The 19164-nt window shown below is 59.5% G+C and overlaps 2 protein-coding genes across 2 annotated transcripts; one reads left to right on the forward strand and one right to left on the reverse strand.

Annotated features, from left to right (window-relative positions):
- Window positions 1–11291: 11291 nt before the first annotated feature.
- Window positions 11292–14902, forward strand: PHGDH (phosphoglycerate dehydrogenase). The gene is made up of 12 exons (XM_069022936.1): window positions 11292–11538; window positions 11779–11930; window positions 12110–12175; window positions 12253–12307; window positions 12386–12484; window positions 12588–12720; window positions 12800–12948; window positions 13170–13322; window positions 13448–13580; window positions 13774–13898; window positions 14095–14323; window positions 14603–14902. The coding sequence occupies exons 1-12, from the start codon at window positions 11401–11403 to the stop codon at window positions 14758–14760; spliced, it is 1590 nt and encodes a 529-aa protein (XP_068879037.1). The 5' UTR covers window positions 11292–11400; the 3' UTR covers window positions 14761–14902.
- Window positions 14903–15382: 480 nt separating this feature from the next.
- Window positions 15383–18855, reverse strand: HMGCS2 (3-hydroxy-3-methylglutaryl-CoA synthase 2). The gene is made up of 9 exons (XM_069022830.1): window positions 18681–18855; window positions 18000–18439; window positions 17603–17728; window positions 17147–17311; window positions 16908–17076; window positions 16652–16822; window positions 16026–16132; window positions 15797–15922; window positions 15383–15716 (listed from the first exon to the last, which is right to left on the reverse strand). Exons 1-9 carry the CDS (start codon window positions 18791–18793, stop codon window positions 15610–15612), a joined length of 1524 nt encoding a protein of 507 aa, XP_068878931.1. The 5' UTR covers window positions 18794–18855; the 3' UTR covers window positions 15383–15609.
- Window positions 18856–19164: the final 309 nt, after the last annotated feature.

The following is a 19164-nucleotide window of genomic DNA, read 5'->3' on the forward strand; positions in this document are numbered from 1 at the left end:
GCGCCCCGCGGTCTCACCTGCTCGAAATCCCGCAGGGTCTGTGTCTGGGCGAGGGGACCCATCTCCAGATCCCGGAGGAGACACGTTTGCACCAAGGGGCCAGGCTGGGGCTGGGCACCCGAGGGGCCACTGGACGCCCTCGGCTCGGCTGGCACAGGGTCCTCATCGCCTTCACCCCATGGCCCTTCTTGGGAAGCTGGCAGGGAGCAAAGGCGAGCAGCAGTCAGACGAGCAAAGTGGCTGCTCCACACCTCGTCTGCCTCCGAGGAGAGACACGGGGATGCCTTGGGGCCCAGAAAGCCACTGGCCATCCCTGAGGCAATGCACGGGCGCATCCCCCTCGGTGGGGCACGGGAATGGGCCATGCAGGGTACCGGGGGCTCTCGGGGTGCCTTACCCGCCATGTGTCCGGCTCCGGGGACCACAGCTGGCACGTCACTGCTGCAGGGGTCCCTGCGGAGAGCAGCGCATGGCCGTGTCACACACAGCATCGGGGGTCCAGGCCTGGCCCCCCCGCGCCACCCCACGCTGTGCCAGAGGGACCGGGGAGGGTGGTGGGGAGCCCACTGGTGTCTGTGCACACGTGGGGATGCACGTGTGTGTTCCCACAGCCACTGGGCAGCGGCTCTGAGTGCAAAGACACGAGGCCCTGGGGGCTGTGCAGATGGCGGTGTCCCCTTAGTAGCACTTTAGCTCCATTAGCAGCCCTGTCAGGGCCACCTGAGCCCCCACAGCAGACCAGCACAGCCCCCAGGGAGGATCTGGGGAACGAGGCAGGGCTGGCCCTGGCTGCTCTCTGAGGGACCCTGTGCCTCTGAGCTGTCATGGCTCACCAGCTCCCCACCACAGCCATAATCAGGTTTATTTTCAGCTCAGAAGTGTGAGTCATTTCATGATTTAAAAGAAAGAGAGAAACCCCAACAAATAAAAAAAAAACCCTGGATTGTTGGGATTTTTCCCTTTTAAAGAAATCAGAATGTTTATTTTCTAATCTCAGCCTGACAGCTTTTTGGTGGGGCCCCATGAGCAGGGAGGTGGGCACGTGCCCCAGCACCAGTGTGGGCACAGTGCCCTGCCCACGTGCACAAGGCTGAGCCCCAACAGCCAAGTAGGGACAGCATGTTCCTGTGGCACAGGCCATGGTAGGGTCCCCAGGACCATGTCCCCAGAGCCTTCCACACCACACCAGCACCCTGCAGCAGGGGACACAGCACTGCCAGCCTGACAGGGAGCAGGGGAGGCAGACACAGGCTGCCACAACCCCTGCAGCAACAACCTGTCATGGAGGGCAACTGAGGCATGATGACTTTAAACACACTGTCACTGGTCAGGTGTGGCTGTGTGTCCTGCCAGGCACCATAGCTGGCATGATACCCAGAGACAAAGCAGCCAGAAGTGTTGTACCTGGAGGCACAGCACCCAGAGGTTCAGTGCCCAGGGGCATCTTACCCAGAGGTATGGAACCCAGTGGCACCCAAGTTTCAATAACCATAAGTGTGATGGTTGAGGAGACCTGATACCAAGAGGCACATTATCCAGGGAGGTGTGACACTCCAGAAGGACCAGTACCCAGGGTGTGACACCCAGAGACAAAACATCCAAGGAGCCACGATACCCAGACTCAAGATGCACAAGGATGCACAACACTTAAGGAAGCACAGTACCCAGTGGCATGATATCCTAAGGCGTGATGTCCCTGGAGGCAAAATACCCAAAAAGGCACATTAACCAGTGGCATAATATGCAAGGCTCAACACCGAGAAGGGTAATACCCAGAGGCACAACAAACAAGGAGCCAACAAACACTTGATGCACAAGGAGACACAATGCCCAGAGGCAGGATACCCATAGGGACAGTACAATAGCCAGGGAGCTGCAAATCCTGGGGATGCTGTGGGGTGATGACCAAGGAGCCAGGCAAGGGCTAAGGCTTACTATCTACAGCCTACACTGTGTACCCTCCACGTTAACTTTGCAGATGGAGATGTGCATAGTTGACATCAAGAAAGGGTGAGCTGGGCAAAGGAAGAGGTTCTGTGAGATGAGATTGTCCTGCTTTGGCTCTGAAGAACTGCATAGAACGGAACAAAGTCCTGTGACTGGAACTTTGAAGGACACCGTGGCCAAAAAAGTAACTTTCTCCGGATTAAGGGTTATTTAAATAATGAAACACACACCGCTGCACAGGCTAATAAGCTTAATGAAATACCTGCTGCCACATATATGTCTCTATTACACAACTCTCCACCTAGATCATGCCATATGTAACATAGGAGGAGGGCGATAAGATTGGGCTATACATAAAGAGGGTAGAAATTTCACCTAGTTAGGAGGAAGACCCAAAAATACCTTGGAGACAGGCAATGGGCTACTCTCCTCTCCCTTGTCCCAAGCCAGGGACACCTTGCTAGGTTTTTGCATGTTATTGTTATTATTACCTGGGTTGACACAAGTGTGCACCATCCTGAGAGGGAACAGAATGGGCCCAAAAATGTTGGAAAAACAACAATAAAACAATTGTTGATGCAGTATTGAGGGCAACTGATCTTGTGTGCAAAAGGAAATCAGAGCACCCTCTCTCCTAAAAAATGGCAGATGTAGAATATACTGCTTTGAAATCAGAAAAGGAGCAACTTAAAATGTATTTGGCCACAGCTGAAAAATAGGGAAAAGCAACTGCAGAAACGTTTAGGGGAAGAGAAGGAGATAAAAATAAAAATTGGAAGAAAAGGTAGAGATGATGCTTGTGTGAGCTCCTGATCCCCCTGACATCATACAGATTAGAAAACTAATCATATTCCCTGAGGAACAGGATGGAGACATATGGGGTGACCCCAATGCCAGAGAAGTGGGGGAAGATGATTCTTTGTCTCCTTCAAATTCCCCTGAGGATGAAGCCAGATGCATTATTAGAAACAGAAGAGACAACTGAACCTTGAGGAGGAGTAGGAAATCATACCCAAGAAACAATCCCATTCAATCTGATTCAGTTTGAAAAGTGCTGTGTCCCTAAGCCAGGGTGGACTGAAATTCAGCAGGTGGAATCCTATGAATGCATACGTAATGACAGCCCATACATTCTGATTCCAGGTGGGCCTCCTCAACTATTAATGACATTTCTAATAGATAAGGGAACACATGTTCCAGTATTAACACAGCAGGACACTGAAAAACTGGGCAGAGTTGAAATCACTGGAATGAACGGAGCAAGTGCTATGTGCCAAACCACCAAGGCTAATTTATGGCTCCCAGGCGATAAGCACGTGTCCTCCCCTTGCTTTGCAATAAAAGATCACAATGAAAACATTTTTGGTTTCAATGTTCTGAGCAGCCAAACCTGGCAGCTGATGCAGAGCAACTTTTGGTCCTCCCGTTCAACCCTGACCCTAAAAGAAATCCAGATACTACAGTGCATTCACCCCACATGGCACTTACACTCCCTCATTCAAAAGCTACTAATGTACCACGATACAAGTCTGCTGCAGCACAAAATTGAACTCCTGAAGTTACAGCTGATTTCGAAAAAAGACAAATCAATGCCAAAGCCCACTCCCTATATAATGCACCAATTCATAACTCACCAAACTTTCACCCCATACAATTCACCAGTCTGGCTAATCCAAAAACTGGAATGGAGATGGCAATTAACTGTTGATTACTGATGCGTAGACAGGGTGGGACCAGATTTGGAGAAAAGATGCCAATACTGAGCCTTTAACCACTGCTGTGCCAAACATTGAGGAACTGGTAACTCAGCTTCAGGGAGTGCCCCAGTGATGGATGGCAACCCTGGGTGTAAAAGATATGGTTTTTGTGATTCCACTCCAGGAACACAACAAGGCTTGATTCAGGTTCACCGGGAAGGAGTGTAGCATATTTTTAATAGGCTGCCCCAGGGATATAAACACTCTTCCACTATTGCTCATAAAGCCCTGGCAAAGTCTTAGCCACAGTCTTGCCCCACCAAAGGTTATGGTGTATCAGTAGATCAATGACACCATCATCATCGAATGATCCCAGAATGGCCTGGTTTGGAAGGAATCTTAAAGATCATCTCATTCCAACCCCCATGGGCAGGCACACCTTCCACTAGCCCAGGTTGCTCAGGGCCACATCAAGCCTAATGTTGAACACTTCTGGCAATGGAACATCCACAGCTTCTCTGGGTAACCAGTGCTGGTGTCTCACCACCCTCAGAGTAAAGAATTTTTTCCTACTATCCAATCCAAACCTACCCTCTGTCAGTTTGAAGCCATTCCCCCTTGTCCTGCTCTTGTAAAAGGTCTCCCTCCGTCTTTCTTGTGGGCTCCCTTCAGGTACTGGAAGGCCACAATTAGGTCCCCCTGAAGCCTTCTCTTTTCCAGGCTGAACAAACCAAATTGTCTCATAGAGAGAATTCTCTCAAATTCCCTCAGAGAGGTGCTCCATCCTTCTAATCAGCTTGGTTGGGTAATACCCTATGGTGGTTTTGCCTGCAAGGAAAAATGTGAGCCTTGAGCAGTCCTACATCCCAGCATCAGGGGCCCAAGCAGGAGGTTAAGTTCTTGGGAGTCTATTGGATTAAAAAAGCCACTTCTGTTCTCCTGCAAGCCCTGGAAAAAACAGAACATGGGCAGAACCTACGTAACATAAAGGAGTGACAGCATGTTCTGGGGACTCTAGAATTATTAAGAGAACTGAGGTTGTCCCAACAGCTTGGTCCCCCATGTACCTGACCAACTCTATCTATGGGGAATGGGGGTTCAGTGAACATGGTTCCCATTTTAATCTGTATCAAAAGGGGCTGGAAGAGCCAGAGAGAGCACTAGACAGTAGCTGCCACTCTTTCAATGACACTGGAACAAGATATTCCTATCTAGAGAAGGGCTTGCTGTCCCTGGTGGGGAGGTGACACAAACAGAACAGATAAGGAAAGAACAAAGGAAAGGACAGAGTGAGAGTTTTGGGGGGAATACCCAACTGACTGATACCAGGCCATCCTGTGCTAGTTACAATTCTTCAGACTGGGACTGTGGCAATGGTATTAACAACCGAAAAATAACCTTATGCTTGGAAACAAGTATTACTGCTCAGGGCCACCCTGACGCGGGGCCAGCCCAGTGCAGTGGCTGCCTGCGGGCTCTGGGGTGAATGAGCAGAGCACCCACTTTCCCGAAGTCCAGCTGCCCGGCCAGCACCCCACACAGCCAGGGTGGCAGCCCCCTGCCTGGCCATGGGAATGCTGGGCTAGCAGGAGCCCAGGGCTCTGCCACGGCCATGACTGGTTGGGCTGAGCGGGGGGTCTCTCTGTTCCCCCCCCCCCCCATGCCCAACACTGGGAATTTGTTTGCTGTTAAGGGGAGGTCACTGCAGTGCTGCTGGGGCTGCAAGAGGACAAGAGCCCTTTCATGCTGGCTGTGCCAGCCTGGAGCATGGAGCAGAGCTGCCGGCACAGCACAGAACAAGGGGGGCACAGCCCTGGGGCCCCCCACTCAGCAGGCAGCACTGACCACTCCCATGTACCTCCAAGCCCTGACACGAGGGGCACCACGCGGCCCTGACTCAGAGCACTCACTGACTCACAGGATCACCATGGCATCACACCAGGGCCACTGCAGCCACTTGCCGGCAGCGGCACCCTGGGGTGCCATCGGGGAGAGGGGAGAACACAGGGCTGGCAGCCAGGGCCAGGGCACATGGGCTACATGAGAGTGGCTGCTGCCCACGGGGAAAGCATCCTGGGGTAAAGCATCCCCAAAGCACCAGGCACTAGAACCCAGCAACAGCAACTCACCTACTTCTGCTACTGGACCACCTCCAGCGGGGAGACAGATGGACAGAGGGATGGATGGAGGGATGGACGGCAGGCCCCAGCCCCGTGCTCAACAACAGCCAGTCTGTGTGCCAGTGGCTCCAGGCTGGCAGAAGGGTCGTGGCAAGGGCCAGGCAAGGCCAGGGAGAGTGTGGCAGCTTAGATGATGAGCCTGGCACATCCCAGCTCCCTGCTGACTCGTTGGCACAAATGCCTCAGCGGGGGCGGAGTGCCACCACGGAGGAGGTGGAGCGGGGACAGCCGTCCACAAACACGGTGGCTGCCTGAGCGTGTGAGCACAGCACAGAGCGCACGGCACGGCCACCCACCGGCCTGCACACGAGGCACGGCAACAAGGTCTCCATTGAGCACAGCAGGACGGGGGGAGCCGGGGGCTGGCGTTACCCACGCTCCCGGAGACGCGGCTCCCGGCGCTGCACCTCAGGCGTGGCAGTCGGCACAGCTCCCGAGGCCCAGCAGCCCTGGATAGGTGCCGGGACAAACGGTCTGGCCGGCGGCTCGGCGTGGAATGGGGGATGGGCAGAGCCAGGGGAAGAGCAGGCAGGATGAAAAGGGGGCTGCGGAGATGGGGCAAGCCAAGCTCCCTGCACCAACACCCTGAAGCCTTCCTTCAGGGCCATGCTCGGCCCAGCACCTCCCAGTAAACCTCACATACCCAGTGCACCGAGGAGAGCTTAGTGATGGTGCAGGCACCAGCCGAGGATCCTACAGGATCATACAGTTCCTGCCCTCTCCTCTGGCGCACACACATTGCCCTGACACCCACAGGTCCCCATGGCACAGGGCAACGAACACCAGTGTGCCCTCGGTGCTGGACAAGGGACCCATGTCCCTTTCATGCACACCAGTGACTCCCGAGTTCTCTTGGGCTTGCCTGGTGCAGGGCCCCGAGAGCCGCCAACCCGGGGTCCAAAAGCTCCGTCACCAGCCCAAACCCACGGTACCCCAGCAGCAGGAAGGGGCACCCACGGCCCAAGGGAATGGGGCTTGGGACAGGGGGTGTCCGGCCCTGCACAGCCCCGAGGGAGCACTGATCCCGGCCGCATCCCAGCCGCATCCCGGCGGCACCGATGCCGGGAGGTACCTGGGCCTGAAGCTGCCGCGGTATCACCACAGCCCAGCGTGGGCAAACGCAGCCCCCGCGGGTGTCCCGGGCACAGGCAGCCCTCTGCGTGCCCGGATACACGGACATCCCGACCCGCATCATCCCGGACACGCGCACCCGTGGATGTCACACGCGCGCACGGACACGCTCCTCACCTCCGCCTCGGGGCCCGCATCCTGCCCCGCCGGGCTTCGCCGCACCGGGCCGGGCGGCACCGGGCCACGCACCAGCGGCACCGGGCTGGCCAGCACCGGGCCGGCCACCGCGGGCACCCGGCCGGGCCGCCGGGTCCCCGCAGGCGCTGCCGAGCCGGCCCAGCGTGCGCCGGGGAGGCGGCTCTGCGGCACCGGCCGGCTCCGCCCGCCTCTGCTTCCCCTCCTCCTCCTCCCTGCCTCCATCCTTCATCCATCCCTGCCTCCCAGCATCCCTCCCTCCCTCCTGACCCCGCATCCATCCATCCTTCCTTCCTCCCTTCCTTCCTCCCTTCCTTCCTTCCTTCCTTCCTTCCTTCCTTCCTTCTTTCCTTCCTTCCTTCCTTCCTTCCTTCCTTCCTTCCTTCCTTCCTTCCTTCCTTCCTTCCTTCCTTCCTTCCTTCCTTCCTTCCTTCCTTCCTTCCTTCCTTCCTTCCTTCCTTCCTTCCTTCCTTCCTTCCTTCCTTCCTTCCTTCCTTCCTTCCTTCCTTCCTTCCTCCCTCCCTCCCTTCCTCCCTCCCTCCCTTCCTTCCGAATTCCTTCCGAATTCCTTCCTTCCTTCCGAATTCCTTCCTTCCTTCCGAATTCCTTCCTTCCCTCCTTCCCCCCTCTGACCCCCACCTTTCCTTCCCTGCTCCCTCCCTCTGCTCTCTCCCTGATCCTTCTCTACATCTGCCTTTAATCTCCCCAGCCCCCCCGCCCAGCCGCCATCCTGTCCCGGCTGACACAGCCAACCCCTGCCCCAATCCCCCACTCCATCCAGTCCCTCTGGACTGAGCCCCAATCCTTCCTCACACTTCAGTCCCCCAGAAACAATCCATGATCCCTTCTTCCAACTTCACAGTCTCCCCAAAAGACACCCAATTAGCCAGGATCCCCCAAGGCACCCTCAACCCTTCATCCTGACACCCCAGTTACGTGCCCAGTCATTGTTGTCATCCCCTTCCTTGGATGCCTCCATCTCAACCTGACACCCCCAATCCCCTTTGCCACCCCAGAGGCCCATGAGTCCCCAGGTGTTGCTCCAGCCCCACAATACCCTCACTTGCTCTCTAATTGTCCATGACTTCCCAGTCCTCCACTGCGACATTCCTACAGACCTTGATCCCCATAAACCCCCTTGAACACCCACCATCCCAACCAAAGACCCCCAGTCTCCCCACCAGTTTCCTCTTCTTCACCACTCCCTGTCCCAGCTCCATTAACCCCAGTCCCCTTTGATGCCCCTAATTCCTTTCCCTACTTGACACCCCAATAGCAGTGCTGCCCCTGACTCCTCCCCCAGCCCCATTCCCCCTGCAGGGACCCTCCTCCCAATTCCCTGTTGCTTGACCCTATTCTCCTCTGTCCTGCACCCCTACAGCCCTTCAACCAGCTGTCCCCATGGTCACCCCACCTGCCAGCAAGCAGAGTCTGTCCAGGACCCTTGTGTGGAATGACAACCAAGGAGCCAGGCAAGGGCTAAGGGTTACTCTCCACACCCTCTGTGTTACCTGCGTGGATGGAGAACCGCAGAGTTGGTGGCAAGAAAGGATGAGCTGGCTGAAGGAGGAGGTCCTGTGGCGATGGCACGGTCCTGCTTTGGCTCTGACATATGGAACAAAGTCATATGACCAGAAATTTGGAGGACACAGTGGCCAAAATGGTAACTTTTGTCTGATTAAGGACCATTTGAATATTAAATTATGCACCCTGCATATGCTAATAAGCTTAATACTACATGGTACCACTTATATAGCTCCATACTCTCCACTTAGGTCATACTCTACTAACATAGGAGTAGGGGGAGAAGTTTGAGCTGGATTATGAGGCAGGTATAAATTTTAACTGGTTAGGAGGAAGACCCAAAAGTACCTTGGAGACTATCAATGGGCTACTCTCCTCTCCCTCCTCCCAAGTGGGGACACCTCCGTGGTAAGTTTCTGTGTACAATTGTTATTATCATCACGCTGGTTAACACAACATTATTGTTACTGTTAGAGCTCTATTGCAAGTGGTGCATTTATCAACAGCAATTCTGTATCTGTGTTTCTGCTGCTTTGATAAACTGCACTGTTCATGAATCTGTGATTATGAAGGTTCTTACGGAATGTGACTAAACCTATGGTGCTGAATTAATAAGCTGCACTATTTGTGAAGCTGTACTTGTGGAATTTCCTACTGAACACGACCAGACCTATAGTGCCAAATTGGTTATACTCAGAACATAAGCTCAGCTGTCCCCAGCCCTCTGATCTCTGAGGACCGGCTGGAACACAGGTGGGTTTATTTTCTGCCGAATTTCTTACTCTGAACGCAATACCTGGTACAAATGAGGTCAGCAGAGGGGTGCTGTGCCCCCATAACTCCCACACTCCATGCCCGTTGTGACTCATCAGCCACGACGGCCCGAGTCCTCCGGCACCCATCCCGCTGGCCCTGCCAGCTTTGGGTCCCCTCCAGCCTTTGGGTCCCCTCCATCTGGCTCCCGTGGGGGGCAGGGAGTGGGGGGACATGCCTGCTGGCACGGCCACCCCGCCAGCACTCCCAGTGTCCCAGCAGGCCCCCGGCGGGAGCCGGAGTGCCGTGCGGCTGTGTGTCTGGCCACAATCCCCAGGAGAGGGCACCAGCTGGCCGGGAAAAGCGATGCCACAGCGCTGCCTCAGGCCGAGATGGCTTGGCCACGCGTGTCCTCCGCACAAGTACGCCACAGGCGTGGGAGAGGAGCCACGGAGGCGCTGGGCAAGCCCGGGCGGTGGCGGCACGGGGAGCAGGGAGCCGGGATGGCAGGTCCTGATGTGTCCTTCGGGCACCTTGAGCAAGGTCCTAATGGCTAAAAGAGAGGCCAGGGCCGGCGCCCGGCTGTGCCGAGGGCTGCGGGATAGCGGGCCGTGTTCCAGCCACAGCGGGTCCCGCAGTGTGGGTGCCCTCAGCCCACGCCACGCGTGAGGCTGTGGAGAGGGAGCCCTGTCGCGGTCCCCGGGTCACAGTTCTCTGCCAAGGGGCCGTTTCGGGACCGCGGCAGATTTCACCAGCTGCTGCCCTTGACCGCATCTCTCACCCCGTGCTGGCCGCCCTGGACTTTCCCCGCTCTGGCGTCACGGTTGTTCCCTGGCTGTGGCTGCCGTGTAGCACCGGCTGTAGGTGGTGCCAGGCTGTACACAGCTCCAGGGTGAGCATAATGCTGGGCTCTCCCACCTCAGGGGCGCTGCCTGTGGCGAGGACAGTCATCCTGTTCTGTCCGCTGGGACAGGCCCATCACTTGGACTCTGCTTGGTTTAACAGCCTCCAGGACCACCCAGGTCTCACACAGGGCAGTTTGGCTCAGACCTGCTGCCTGGGGCAGAGCCTGGGGAAAGGCCCAATCCCATTAGGACCCGGCTTGGGAGCACTGCATCATCTGCTCACTCCCAGTGCATGGAAAGTGGTGGAATGAAGGGCCAGACCCTGCTCCCCATGGGCAGGATCTGGGATGTGTCTGGTCCAGGTGCCCTGTGAAGGTTTGGCCGCATCCACATGCCGGGCTGTGCCCCCTCAGCATCGTGTTTCAGGGCCAGCACTCCCACGGCGAGGTCACTGGATGCAGCCACGTGGCTCTTGCCCCATGGAGGGCGTTTGCTGGGTGGCTCCCATGCACCCCACATCATTGGGAGCCAGTGGCCAGGCCTGGCCTCGTGTCCCCGGCCTCTTATCAGGGGCATTACTCAACAGCGGGCAAAAAGTCGGGGGTGTGCAGGGACCATGGCTCTGCCTCACTTCTGAGCTGTGGGGTCTAGGGAACCCCCATTCCTGGGCGAGCTGGGGAGGGCATGGCTGGGCTCGCCATGATCTGGGGTCGCGTTGCTTCCTGCCAGCGGCACCCCCAGCTTTGTGGCTGCCACTGCCGTCCCCCTCCTGCCTTGCTGAGCTGTGATATGCGGGACGGGGAAACTGAGGCACGGACGCGGTGCGCAGGGTCGGGACACGCTCCCCCCGGTTTTGTGGCTCCCCGACCAACGGGGTCCTGGCGGGGCACCTCCTTCCTTTTCTCTGGGGCTGCTGGGGGCCCCGGCCCGGCCCCGCAACCCCCGCCTCCTCCCTCCCTCCTCCCGGGGGCGGGGGGATGAGGGGGGGACCGGGCGGGCTGGGGCGGGGAGGGGAAGGGAAGGAGGTGGGATCATGGGGACGGGACCCAATGAGCCCGAAAAACGTGCACCGTTCGCAGCTCTTTTAGCGCGGCGGAGGGGCAGCAGCAGCCTCTCGGCGGCGTGCGGAGAGAGCCGGCACCCCTGTCCCGTGCCGTCCATCCCCGGCTCGTCGGGCCCGCTCCCGCCATGGCACTGGGCAAGCTGCAGAAAGTGCTGATCAGCGACAGCCTGGACCCCTGCTGCCGGGAGATCCTGCAGGCTGGCGGGCTCCGGGTGCAGGAGAAGCCCGGCCTGAGCAAGGAGGAGCTGCTGCGGGAGATCCGGGTGAGGCAGGGCTGCACCTACGCGTGGTGGGTGCGTGGGGGGGTAGGCACAGCTGCAGGCCGGCGGTCCCGGGTGGCAGCGGACCCTCTCGACCGGTCCCCGCCTCCCGTCTGATGCAAGAGCCCGGCCGGTTTCGCACGGCAGATCCCTGACCCCGGCAGTTGCTGTCCCCATCCCGTGACCCACCCGGGACCACCGGCCCCGGCCCTGGTCCCACTCGTTGTGTCTGTCACCCCTTAGGACTGCGATGGGCTCATCGTCCGCTCGGCCACCAAAGTCACGGCCGAGGTGCTGGAGGCGGCAGAGAGGCTGAAGGTGGTGGGCAGAGCTGGCACTGGCGTGGATAATGTGGACGTAGAGGCAGCCACCAGGAAGGGCGTCCTGGTCATGAAGTAAGAGCAGGCGTGTGGGGACGTCCGTGCCTGTGATCCTGGGGAGGCAGGGGAGGCTTCAATAGGGTGCCCTCCCCACCCATGGCACCCCTGGCACCACCCTGTGTATCTCCATCCTCACGGGGACAGACCCCTGTCAGCCCAGAGGACACACCACTGACACCACTCTCCATCCCCAGCACACCCACTGGGAACAGCCTCAGCGCCGCCGAACTCACCTGTGGGATGATCCTGTGCCTGGCCAGGTGAGCACAAGGCAGGATGCGGACAGAGGTGTGCCCTACAGCCCCCTGCCCCACACTGACCCCAGCCTCCTTTTTAGGCAGATCCCACAGGCAGCTGCCTCCATGAAGGAGGGCAAGTGGGACCGTAAGAAGGTAGGAGGCAGGTGAAGCACCTCTGGGTGGTGGGTGCCCATGTGGGGTGTGCTCACTCACTCTCCCTGTGCTCCCCAGTACATGGGCATGGAGCTGAACGGGAAGACGCTGGCTGTGCTGGGGCTGGGACGCATCGGCAGGGAGGTGGCCACCCGCATGCAGGCGTTTGGCATGAAGGTAAGGAGATAGGGCAGGGAGGAGTGATGGAGAGCATGGACCTCTCTGACCTGGCCAGAGCCACCATGCCAGGCTGTAAGACCAAGCGCCCACTCTGCCTCAGACCATAGGCTACGACCCCATCATCACCCCTGATGTCTCAGCCACCTTTGGTGTGGAGCAGCTGCCGCTGGAGCAGATCTGGCCCCGCTGTGACTTCATCACGGTGCACACGCCACTGCTGCCGTCCACCACAGGTATGGAGTGGGCACAATCACAGGGAGGTTTGGGGAGAGCTGGGGCAGCCCCCAGCTGCTCATAGCCCTCCTTCTGCAGGGCTCCTGAATGACAGCACCTTTGCCAAGTGCCGCCGTGGTGTGCAGGTGGTCAACTGTGCCCGCGGTGGCATCGTGGATGAGGGTGCGCTGCTGCGGGCGCTGCAGTCGGGGCAGTGCGGCGGGGCTGCCCTCGATGTCTTCACACAGGTGAGTGGGACTGTTGGGACCCCCCAAGCTTGGCTTTGTCTCAGCATCACCTTAGTTTTGCCCAAACCAGGGCAGGGCAGCCTGGCAAACCCTGGGGGACTGGGACCAAGAACAGCCCTTCTCAGCTTCTCTCCTTGCAAAGGAGGTGGGGTAAATCCCCCCTGCTCTGACCTCCGAGGTGGATGCTGGGAGCTGATGGCAGGATGGAATTGTGTCTGCAGGAGCCCCCAAAGGACCGTGACCTGGTGAACCACCCCAACGTCATCTCCTGCCCACACCTGGGTGCCAGCACTTGGGAGGCACAGAGCCGCTGTGGCAAGGAAATCGCCATGCAGATCGTGGACATGGCCACGGGGAAGGGGCTGACTGGTGTAGTGAGTCCCCCTGCAGCACCTGACCTCTGGGCCTCAGTCCCTCCAGCTGTAACCCATGGGTGCATTGGGAGCAATGCTCCATGTGTGATCCCTGGCAGGCTCTCACTGCTCACTCTCTCCCACAGGTTAATGGGCAGGCTCTCAGCAAGGCTTTTGCACCCCAGACCAGGCCCTGGATCGCCCTGGCCAGGGCCCTGGGCACGGTGCTGCGCACAGTGGGCAAGCAAGTGCAGGGTAGCGTGCAGGTCTGCACCCTAGGTGAGCCTGGGTGTGGGGACCCCCACGGGCAGGCAGGAGAACAGATGGACAGAAAGGTGGTTGATGGTGGGATTGGAGCCCAGGGGTGTGCAGGGATGGATGAGAGGATGGATTGGGTGGGAGGAAGGACCAGCTCCAGGCGGGCCTGACCCCTCTGCTGCTGGCTCATCCATGCCTCCTCCCTGCACCCCAGGGACACCCCTGAAGGAGGCTGGGAGCTACCTGACGCCTGCTGTGGCCGCGGGCATGCTGGCTGGAGGGACACAGGAGGTGACCCTGGTGAATGCCACACTGCTGGCCCAGGAGGCTGGGCTGAAGGTGCGTGAACACCTAGGCTCTGCACCTCAGCCTGTTGCACCTTCCCCACCAAGCAGCATGAGCCTGGGGGCACCCTACTGGGCTGCTAATGCAGCACTCCGGCTGGATGTTCCCTGGGGTGCCTCCAAGGACGTTCCTTCCCCATCCCCAGCCTCACGCAGGACCTGGGCACTGAGTGGCCACATCTCTCTGGCAGGTCACAACCACCCACAGTGATGTGGCCCCCGAGCCCGACAGCAGCACCGGTCTGGTGCAAGTGTCCCTGCAGGGCACCCCACACCAGGTGACGGGGACAGTGCAGGGCAGCACCCCGGTCCTGCGGCAGATCAATGGGGCCACCTTCAAGCAGCCAGCCCCGCTGTCCAGCCCTCTCCTCCTCTACAGAGCCAAAGCCTCTGATCCCAGTGCTCTGGCCACGCTGACCGGTGAGTCCCTGTGGCAGCCCTGAGCTGTAGGGACAGCCTGGGGAGCCCCCATGTCCGACCTAGAGCTGAGCCCCTGCTGCAGCAGATGTTGCCTGGAGAGATGGATAGATGGGGAGTTTGGGCAGGGGGTTGTGTGATACGGAGCAAAGGACTTGGGGTGGTGGAAGAAATGGCATCATGGGCTTCTGAGGGTGTTGGGGTGAGCAGAGGCTCAGCTCCCTGCTGGGTGTTGGGGCAGTGGGGCAGCCTGTGGTCCCTAATTCCTGTCCTCCTCTCCAGGGCTGCTGAGCAAGGCAGGGGCCCAGCTCCTGTCCTACCACAGCTCCAGCTCGGTGACAGGGGAGCAGTGGAGCATCGTGGGGCTCTCAGCCCCCCTGTCCAACCTCAGCGAGCTGAAGCCATGTGTCACAGAAGTCTTCCAGCTCCACCTGCTGTAGACCCCGACTGCTGACAAGGACTCTCCCCATGGCCGCAGCATCTGGACCCTCCCCCAGCTGGGGAAGCATTGCACGTGGCCATCCCTGACGCCCACACTGGGTTTGGGGTGGCCCCACATTCAATAAAGGGTCTAGAAGGAGAGAGCATGTGGTGCCTTGTCTGTGCGGTCCTTTGTCCTCAACCCCAAACCCCCTCCCTCCCTCCCCTGCTGCTTCCTGACCCTGCTGCTGTTTGCTGAAGGGTGCAAAGGTCTCTGTGGCTGCCGAGGTCCTGTCTGGCCACAGTCCTGTGCTGGGACATGGCCCAGAGAGCAGCACTGCAAGGGGGATGAGCCCTCCCGTGAGTCCCTGTGTCACTTGTGCCCTCCTGCCCACAAGTTTTGCCATGAGGGTGTTTCAATTTAATGACATCATGGGGAAAATGCCATCTTGCCCCCCCAAACTGGAGACTGGAAGGTTGGGGTTTACTTGGCTCCCCCAAAATGTCAGGGCATACTCCCATGTCTAACAGGGTAGGTGGCCATGAAATAAATCCTGTAAGTGGCTGCGATCCAGATGATCGTTAAGACAGAGGGACCTGGGGCAGGAGGAGACCACTCAAGACCAGGAGCCAGAGCCGGGCTGCTGCCCCCTCCCATCCACACCTTTATTCCCCTGCACTGCCCAGGTGTCTGCAGAAGATGCCACCCTCTCCAACAGCTCTGGGGTCTGAGTGACTGCTGGCCATTCCCCAGCCATCCAAAGTGAAGTTTCCCACAGAGGCCAGCCCCAGATGCACGGATGAACAGGGATGAAAATGGGAAAGAGATCATCCCCCTCCGCAGGGCTCACCACTCTGGTGATCCCACTCTAGATGGGCTTCCTGGAATATTCGCGGCGGTACTTGGAATCCACCCGTGTCAGGTACCAGGTTCCAGGGAAGAGATCCGCCTGGGAGCCGTGGGGAGCGTGGTCAGCTGCAGGGAGAGGCCAGTGATGCTCAGGGGTGTTGTGGGGTCCCAGCAGGGCAGGGTCACATCCCCCCAGCCCCACTCACCCAAGTGATGGGTTTCCTCCCGTTTTTTCATGATCTCTGCGAAGTCCTGTGGGGCCACGCGCTTGCGGGCATCCAGGCGAGCGGGCAGGTCAGCCAGGCTGGAGACCAGCTTGTCCAGGGGTGAGCCTGGCAACGGGCACCCCGCGTGTGAGATGGCACCGCTGGCAGCCCTGGCCCCACAGCCCCACGCTGCCCTCCCTTCCCAGTCCCTCACTCCCCTGGGGCTCACCTGGGGCTGCGTCCTGTGAGACGCGGAAGGAGAACATGCTGGCCGCCAGTCCTGAGCCGTAGGAGAAGGCACCGATCCGGGAGCCAGCCAGGTCCTGTGCTGAGCACCTGCAGCGAGAGGTTATGGAGTTAGAGGAGATTTGGGGCGATGGGGATACAGGGATGTAGGGGTAGTGTAGGGGGCTGCCTCCTTTGCAGGCAGGCCGATCCTTGGGCCTCAGGGCCACATTTCAAAAGGAATGTGGCCCTGGAGTGTGGTGGTGCCAGGGATATCCAGGACAAGGCTTTTGTTCCCCTCAGAGCCTGTCTGTTCCCATGGCTCCTTTCCCATGGGGGTCACTCATTCTACTGGGCACGACAACAGGGGTTTTCATCCTCCTGGTGGTGGCAGAAGAGCTTTATGCACTGGCCCAGCTCCAGCAAGTTGGGATGAAAAGACTGGCAGGGAGATGGCATGGAGCAGGATGCAACCATGCTGGAGGTTGTGTGCAATGAAAGCATCAGGTCCCTGTTGAGGCAGGGGAGATGAGTGCTGGGAGATGAGTTCTGGCCCTCTATCCAGCCAAGGATTGCCCTCCCCAAAACGACCTCCTCCCTCTCCCCAAGCCAGCATTTTGGGGGACTCACTGGGACAGGAGGGAGGCCAGGCAGCCATACATGGATGGTGTGTACATGTTGCCATTGCGGGAAGAGAGGAGCAGGGAGGGCTTGGTCTTCTGGTTGAAGATGTCCTGGCTGGCTGCCTGGAATGCCTTCTCCACCTCCTTGCTGGTGTAGGTGTCCTCCAGCTTCACACCACTGCCCAGAGAGAGACCAGCTCAAACCCCAGACCAGCACATTCCTGGCTGGGCTGAGGGATGGGGGACATGGCACAGGGACCCACCGGAAGGACTGCAGCCCCTTGTAGAGGCCGGAGGCTGTGTCGGGGTTGGGAGAGGCCAAGAAGTCGTTCAGCAGCAGCCGCCCCACAGACTTCTGCACCAGCTTGCAGAAGGGCGAATGGAAGATGACGTACTTGAAGTCATCGAGGGTGAAGGGCCTCTGGATGCCAGCTGGGAGGCAACATGGGGCCATCAGTATCCAGGGGGCTGTGATGGGCACCTCGGGGCTGCTGCCACTTACCCTGCTTCCACTGGGTCTCCGCCTTCCGTCGGTACACGGCGTAGCAGCGGTCCAGAGCCCGCAGGTAGCACTGGATGGAGAGCTGCCCATCCACCACCGGGTACTCAGAGGACAGATTCGGCTTGTAGAAGTCGTAGGCGTGCTCCATGTGGGTTCCGCGCAGGCCTGGAGGCACGGGAAGAGCCAGCTGTCAGAGAGCATCGGGACGTCCCAGCCCAGTGGCAAACACCCAGGGGTTGTGCCTGCCATGCCACCCCTGGAATCCAGCAGCCTCCCTGAGTCACTCCATGGTGCCCACAGGGATGTGGCTAGCCAGCACCCTGGAGTACCCAGCAGGGTCTGGCAGAGCCAGCGCTGCTGGAGCTGAGCAGCTCTGCCCGGGGCTGGGACGTGGATGTATGGCCCCCAGGGACAGCACCCACCAGCTCGCCATCCCCAGGGTCGCATGACACCAACCTCTCTCCAGCACCAGCGGGGCGTTGGGTCCCACCAGCATGGCAATGGCTCCGGCACCTCCCGTGGGCCGTGCATTCCCCGTGGCGTAGACAGCAATGTCCCCACACACCACCACAGCATAGCGACCTGAGGGAGGACAGAGGGACTGGCAGGGCCATCAGTGGGTGGAAGCCTCCATCCCATGGCCCTCATGGAGATGGTGTGTTCCCACCTCCACGCTGCCAGGTGTCACACCAAGGCAGGAAAGAAACAGGGGTGATGGAGAGCCTGAAGGGTGCAGTAGCTCCCTTTGAAGTGGGAGTAACTCTGGGTTTCAGGCCACCTCCTGTCTCCTTCCCCTGTCCCATGGCACCCACTCAGCATCCAGCCCCACGGCACGGTGTCTGCCTGCACTCACCATCCCAGGCACTGGACTCCACCCAGGAGGCCGCATTGAAGAGCGACGCCGTTCCCCCATAGCAGGCGTTGGTGGTGTCGATGCCCTCCACGTCAGTGTTGCCAGAGTCATGGAAAAGTTGCATGAGGACGGTCTTGACAGCCTTGGACTTGTCAATGACGGTTTCGGTGCCCACCTCCAGGCGGCCGATGGCATCCCAGGAGAGGCGCCCGCGCTCCACCAGCCGCTGCACCACCGTCAGGCACAGGGAGTTGATGTCCTCGTGGGCAGCGCAGAAGCCCATCTGCTTCTGGCCCAGGCCGCGTGTGTACTTGCCGGCCTCCACTCCATCAAACCGCTCCAGCTCCTCCTGATCCACGTACTGGGCAGGGAAGTACACCTCCAGGGCCAGGATGCCCACGTCCTTGGGCCAGGCACCTGTCCCAGCGGCACTGGAGAGGCTGTGGGACAGAGGGAGTGGCAACAATCCCATGGCAGCCTTGGGGAGAGAGGGTGGCCCTGGGGAGATGCCACCAGTGAGCAGCCCAGGCTGGGAGCACCCCAAATCCCTGCTAGCTCCCTGTGCCTGGCAGTGCTGCGGGGAGGAGGGAGAGGCTCTGCTTCCTCAGCAAGGTGTAAGAGCTCAGCCAGCTCCCCACCCCTACCCTGGTTATGTCTCCAGCCCCCCCTGGGGATGCTCACCATGCCCTCTGCCAAGCCGTGGGATGCTGGGCGCCCCGGGGCGCCTGCTCTGACCCCGGCGGTGCCCGCCTCGCCCCCAAGCAGCGTGCGGCGCGCCCGACCAAGCGCAACATCTTCGCCCTGGCCACTGCACGGACGAAAGGACGGCCGACCGGACAGATGGACAGCGGGATGGGCCTGGCGTAGTGCTTTTATAAACTGCGTGGGCAGCTCGGCACAGCCCTCCCGGCCTTTATCAGCCTGCCGGACCCTGGCGCTCAAAGGTCACCGAGCGCCAGCCAACACGACAGGGGCAGTGGAGCTTCGGAGGGGGGAGCTTGCGAGATGTCTCCGTCTTGTGCCCCAAAGCCTGGGGACACGGAGCTGGAACAGCAGGCGGGCTGTCCCGCAGCCCCGGCTGCCCTGGGGCAGCGGCAGCTCCGGTGCCAGGCTCACCAGCACAGCCGTGGTCACCGCGCAGTGAGCACGGCGCTGTGTGGCCTCC

Source organism: Aphelocoma coerulescens, chromosome 8 (assembly GCF_041296385.1).
Source record: "Aphelocoma coerulescens isolate FSJ_1873_10779 chromosome 8, UR_Acoe_1.0, whole genome shotgun sequence".
In the NCBI taxonomy this organism is placed as follows: Eukaryota; Metazoa; Chordata; class Aves; order Passeriformes; family Corvidae; genus Aphelocoma; species Aphelocoma coerulescens.

Coding starts and splice junctions, on each gene's coding strand:
- PHGDH (XM_069022936.1), top strand. CDS start 11,401: ATGGCACTGGGCAAGCTGCAGAAAGTGCTGATCAGCGACAGCCTGGAC. Junction 12,176..12,252: donor ATGATCCTGTGCCTGGCCAG/GTGAGCACAAGG, acceptor CCTCCTTTTTAG/GCAGATCCCACAGGCAGCTG. Junction 12,949..13,169: donor CCCTCGATGTCTTCACACAG/GTGAGTGGGACT, acceptor TTGTGTCTGCAG/GAGCCCCCAAAGGACCGTGA.
- HMGCS2 (XM_069022830.1), bottom strand. CDS start 18,793: ATGTTGCGCTTGGTCGGGCGCGCCGCACGCTGCTTGGGGGCGAGGCGG. Junction 17,729..17,999: donor GGAGTCCAGTGCCTGGGATG/GTGAGTGCAGGC, acceptor GTCCTCCCTCAG/GTCGCTATGCTGTGGTGGTG. Junction 15,717..15,796: donor GGAGGAAACCCATCACTTGG/GTGAGTGGGGCT, acceptor CTCTCCCTGCAG/CTGACCACGCTCCCCACGGC.